Source organism: Empidonax traillii, unplaced genomic scaffold, assembly GCF_003031625.1.
Source record: "Empidonax traillii isolate 1590-97213 ecotype Southwest subspecies unplaced genomic scaffold, ASM303162v1 scaffold1892:size52111, whole genome shotgun sequence".
NCBI classification, from domain to species: domain Eukaryota; kingdom Metazoa; phylum Chordata; class Aves; order Passeriformes; family Tyrannidae; genus Empidonax; species Empidonax traillii.
Genome location: NW_020957085.1, coordinates 45,346 through 51,043, shown reverse-complemented (window position 1 = coordinate 51,043; position 5,698 = coordinate 45,346). Strand labels below are relative to the sequence as shown.

The window sequence follows — 5,698 nt, the reverse complement described above, 5'->3', positions numbered from 1 at the left end:
TTAACCCCTTGGGAGGGGGTTTAGGAGCTTCCACCAAGCATCAGTAGGGGCAGGAATGGCTCTGCTACCTTATTGCTTATGGAGCCTGAGGCTGGAGCTCTTCTGCCCTGAGATCACTGTTGGCTTTCTGGATGGGGCTGGTGGGGTTTGGCCTCTCCAGGGCATCCATATCCAGCTCAATGACAGTGCTTTGACCCCCATCAGCTACAGGGGTGTCAGGGGTGCACAGGAGAGTCAGGCCACAGCTCTGATAAAATTCCAAACGTTATGACAATAATTAAAACAATGCAATATATTTAAAAATGGGACAGTATCCCCATACCTGGGGGGTGGCTGCTCACCTTGGGGCTCTGGCAGGGTGAGGACCCTCCAAGCTGACTGGTTTTCCCTGTCCTTATCCTGCAGAGGACGGGGATTTCCTGGCACTGGACCTCGGTGGCACCAACTTTCGTGTGCTGAGGGTGAAGGTGTCGGACAATGGGCTGCAGAAGGTGGAGATGGAGAACCAGATCTACGCCATCCCCGAGGAGCTGATGCGGGGCAGTGGGGTGCAGGTGAGTCCAACCCCTCCTCACCCATCCCCAGGGTCACCCTGGGACCCCTAAATGTGTCCTGGGGTGGGAGCAGGGCTGGGCATCCCCCACTGCCTGGCCCAGCAGGATCCCAGTGGATCTCGTGCCAGGAGCAGGAATTCCTGACGGCCAGCGTGGGGATGGGTGAGGGTGGGCAGGGAGGTGGGCACAGCTTCCACTCATCCCCTCGCCATGGGAAGGTCTCACTCTTTCCCTTTTTTCCAGCTTTTCGACCACATCGCCGAGTGTTTGGCCAACTTCCTGGACAAGCTGAACATCAAGGACAAGAAACTCCCCCTTGGGTTCACCTTCTCCTTCCCCTGCCACCAGACCAAGCTGGATGAGGTGGGTGAGGGGCTGTGGTGGGACGGGCTGAGCTCTCGCTGGGGGTCCCACACCAATTTAGCTCAGGTGTTTAATTAGTCTCGCTGATTTTGGGTCATATGACCTTTCCTGGAGGGCCACATCTCTCATTCCAAGCCATTCCCAAGCTCTGGGTGAGAGGAGGTTAAGAACAGCACTGCCCCTTCTTTGTTATGAATATCTTTTGCTGGTGGAATGGCTCAGTGGCTGCACGGTCAGGGACAGAGAGGAGGGAACATTCCTCCAGGGAATGCCCTGCTTGGCATCTCTTCCCAATAACACTGTTGCTTCTCGTCTTCTCCAAACACACCAGAAAACCCCTGTGAAAAGGAACATCAATGTTTTCTAAGGATGAGGTGCCAGGTGCCTTTTTTAAAGCTGCTTGATGAGAGTGAGTCGTGGTGGGTCTCCTGTTTGAGACATCTTGGCCAGGGTTTCACTGGATCATGGAATGGTTTGGGCTGGAAGGGACCTTAAAGACCATCCAGCCCCACCCCCTGCCATGGGCAGGGACACCTTCCACTGTCCCAGTTTGCTGCAAACCCTGTCCAGCCTGTCCTTGGACACTTCCAGGGATCCAGGGGCAGCCACAGCTTCTCTGGGTAACGTGTCCCAGGGCCTGCCCACCCTCCCAGGGAGGAATTCTTTCTCGATATCCCATCTATGCCACCCTCTGTCAATGTGAAGCCATTCCCCCTTGTCCTGTCACTCCAGGCCCTTGTCCCCAGTCCCTCTCAGCTCTCTTGGAGTCCCTTTAGGCACTGGAAGGGGCTCTGTGGTCTCCCCAGAGCCTTCTGGATTTCTGAATTTTCTGGATTTTCCCTAATTTGTCTTGAGGGGTTTTCATCCATTACCCACCAGTGAGGCCCCTGTGATGGGCAGTTCCCGGGTCACCGTGTGTGCCAGCAGGGCTGGGCGCTGACGGAGCGGGGGATGCGCCCCCGGAATTGTGGGGATCTGGGATATGATGTTTCCATGGGAGATCAGCTTCTCCCAGAGCTGCAGCAGCCCTGGGCACCCAGCCATGCTGAGCACCCCATCCCCCTGTGTGCAGGGAGGGGGTTCCCCCGCTCTGCTCCAGGCTCTGAGCGCTGTCAGCTCCGCTCAGCCGCGCCGGCGCTCCCGCCCCGCCGGAGCCGTGACCTCGCTGGGAGACTCAACATCCCGGAGCCCAGCGAGGCACGTGGCCTCTTCCCTGCCACCCACCGCCTCGCAGGGCTCTGGCTCGTGGCGGGGAGGGAGGGGAATACTTTCCTTGCCCTTATCTCACCCGGCTTGGCGGTGGGATGGAAAGAGGGCGGCTCCATGGAGCGCTGGCGATCCAGCACGTCCTCCCTGCCGGTGGTGCCGCGGTGGGGCAAGGCTGCTGTGCCTGAGCCACTCTGCACAAGCACTGAGGGAGAAGAGGATTAACACTTTCCTCCCGGTAGACAGGGGGCTGTAAAAAAAAGAAATTAAAATGAAGCGGCTGCAGGAGGAAGTGTCTCTGTCCCCCTGGCCTTGTCAGGGTTGTGTCTGTTCATGCCTCAGTTTCCCCTTCCCTGAGGCAGGGGTGGTGTCAACCTCACTGAGGGGCCTGCGCCCGTAGTGTTGGAGATTCCAAGTGCAGTTGAGTCCTTTTCTTCTCCCCAAGGCTCAGCTCAGTCCCTGGCCAGGTGGCTGCAGTGGAGACAAACCTGGTGCCTCAGGCCATGGGGGGCTGCGAGCCCCCAACCCTGCAGGGATAGGTCAAGGAGCATTCCAAGGCCCCCACCCCTCAGGAGTGGGTCAAGGAGCATTCCGTGGACTTGTGAACAGGTTTTGCCCCAGGGTTCCATAAAATCTGGTCACAGGAACCACTTTCCCTCCTGCTGGGGAGCAACGAGCAGCTCTCGTGTTATTTCACTGCCATAAACCTTATCTGACACGGAAACGGGGGCTGATAGCCCAGCTGGTGAGCTGATAACGGGGAGCTCCCCCACAGGGAGTGTCCCTTGTTCTGGCAGCCCCCACAGGGTGGGGGTCTCACCCTGAACCTTCCCTCTGGCTGTTCCCCCCAGAGCATCCTCGTGACGTGGACAAAGGGGTTCAAGTGCAGCAGCGTGGAGGGCAAGGACGTGGTGTCGATGCTGCGCAAGTCCATCAAGAAAAGAGGGGTAAGAGGCTGGGCGGGTGTGTCACCTCCTGGGGCAGTGGGACGGGGGCACACAGATCCCTGGGACGGGGTTCCTGGGCTCCATGGAGATGTTTTGGTCTGTTTTGTCCGTGTTGGGTCACCCTCTCTCCTTTCCACCGTCTCAGGACTTTGACATCGACATCGTGGCCGTGGTGAACGACACTGTGGGGACCATGATGACCTGTGGCTATGACGACCACAACTGTGAAGTTGGCCTGATCGTTGGTGAGTGAGAACAAGCGGGTCCATCCCTCCAGGAGCTCCAGAGGGAGATCCTGTTCCTGGCAAGCTTCAGGGTCTTTTGGGGAAAAAAAAAGGCGGAGGGGGGATACCAGTGCTGGAAAACCAACTTTGCCCAATGTCTGTTTGCTTCCCTCTTCACTTTCTTTGGTGCATTGGGCCTGTGGCCAAGTGGGAATGAGGGATAATGGGAATGAGTGACAATGAGAATGAGTGACAATGGGAATGAGTGACAATGGGAATGAGGGATAATGGGAATGAGTGACAATGAGAATGAGGGATAACAGGAATGAAGGCAAGGCAGTGTCCTCGCTCACTGTGCCCCCATGCTTGGCCCAGGTACCGGTACCAACGCCTGCTACATGGAGGAGATGAGGCACATTGACCTGGTGGAAGGGGACGAGGGTCGGATGTGCATCAACATGGAGTGGGGGGCCTTCGGTGACGACGGCGTCCTCAACGACATCCGGACGGAGTTCGACCGTGAGATCGACATGGGCTCGCTCAACCCAGGCAAACAATTGTGAGCAGATTCTTGGCTCGGGCTGGGGCTCGTGGTTTAGCTCGGCATTGTCCGTCCTCCCGTTGCGCCGGCGTTCCCGGGAGCGGGGAGGTCATCCTGGCTAACTGGGTCACCATGTCCTCTGCCACCGGTGCGGAGAGGGGCTGTGTCACGGATCGGGGCTGTCCATCCTGAGCCGCTCACGGGAACGTGCTGATTGCTGTTCCCTTCTCCAGTCATCTGCCGGCCCAGGCAAACACCCCCACCTAATGTCCACATCCCAATCCTACAGATCTCCCGTTCTGGCAGTGTGGGGGGACTCTGCAAACTGACTCGACCCCCTTCAGGTGTCCACGAGTTGTCCTTGCAGGATGATGGTCGTGTCCACAAGGCTTCATATTCTCAGTGATGGGATAAGCTGCTCTGGGAGGGGATTACCTAGATTCCATTTGGGACTGGGAGGCTGCCAGCGGGTTTTCAGGTCAACCTGTGGCCACCTTGTGGCACGCGCAGCCAAACGCACACATTGTTTAGCCTGGAGAAAAGGAGGCTCAGGGGGGATCTTACTGGGGGGTTTAGGATGGATATTAGGGGAAATTTCTTCTCTGAAAGGATGGTCAGGTGTGGAACGTGCTGCCCAGGTGGTGTCACCATCTCTGGGGGGACTCAAAAGCCACGTGGATGTGGCACCTGGGGACACGGGTTAGTGCTGGCCTTGGCAGTGCTGGGGGAATGGTTGGATATGATGACCTTGGAGGGCTTTTCCAACCCAAACCGTTCCGTGATTCTATCTCGTGCCTCTCCCCGGGCAGGTTTGAGAAGATGATCAGTGGGATGTACATGGGAGAGCTGGTCAGACTCATCCTGGTGAAGATGACCAAGGAAGGGCTGCTGTTTGGGGGAAAGCTCACACCAGACCTGCTCACTACTGGCCACTTTGAGACCAGATATGTCTCTGCCATTGAGAAGTAAGTAGGACCTGTGAGGTTTCCTGGGTCCCAGCCCACCTCCTGATACCCCTGCTGCACAAATCCGGACTGTCACACGGCAGAGGTCGGATTTCCGGGCGTGAACCCTTCCTTTGCCCCCCACCAGGGAGAAGGAAGGGCTGCAGAAAGCCCACGAGATCCTGAGCAAGCTGGGCCTGGAGCCGTCGCACGAGGACTGCGTGGCCACGCTGCGCATCTGCCAGATCGTGTCGACGCGCTCGGCCAGCCTGTGCGGGGCCACGCTGGCCGCCGTGCTGCGCCGCATCAAGGACAACAAGGGCGTGGAGCGCCTGCGCTCCACCGTGGGCGTGGACGGCTCCGTCTACAAGAAGCACCCGCAGTGAGTGGGGGATGGTGGGCACGGGGATGGTGGGCACGGGGATGGTGGGCACGGATCCGCTCCGGCTCGGCGGGAGCGGAGCATCTCCGAGCGTCCCCCCGAGCACCTCTGCGGGTCCCCTGAGGGCCACTGCCCACGGTGGCACACTCAGGACCCTTTTCCTCTGGCAGCTTTGCCCGGCGCCTCCACAAGACGGTGAGGAAGCTGCTGCCCGACTGCGAGATCCGGTTCATCCGCTCGGAGGATGGGAGCGGCAAAGGGGCGGCCATGGTGACGGCCGTGGCCTACAGGCTGGACGCCCAGCACAAGGCCCGGCAGAAGATCCTGGAGCCCTTCAAGCTGAGCCATGAGCAGCTGCTGGAGGTGAAGGAGAGGATGAGGATAGAGATGGAGAAAGGGCTGGGCAAGGAGACGCACGAGGAGGCGACGGTGAAAATGCTGCCCACCTACGTGTGCTCAACTCCAGACGGGACAGGTGACTATCCTGCATGTGTCCTGTGTGTGAGCCCACGTGTGTCCAGCTCAGAGCCAGCATTG

The 5,698-nt window shown here is 58.7% G+C and overlaps 1 protein-coding gene across 1 annotated transcript in view; it reads left to right on the top strand.

The window, feature by feature from the left end:
- Nucleotides 1-403: 403 nt before the first annotated feature.
- Nucleotides 404-5,698, top strand: part of LOC114071203 (hexokinase-2-like) — an 11,025-nt gene continuing 5,730 nt past the window's right edge. The window contains exons 1-4 of the mRNA XM_027908948.1: nt 404-554; nt 798-917; nt 2,975-3,070; nt 3,216-3,315. Coding sequence (XP_027764749.1) covers nt 498-554; nt 798-917; nt 2,975-3,070; nt 3,216-3,315 — 373 coding nt within the window. The 5' untranslated portion in view covers nt 404-497. The remainder of the gene's footprint in view (nt 555-797; nt 918-2,974; nt 3,071-3,215; nt 3,316-5,698) is intronic.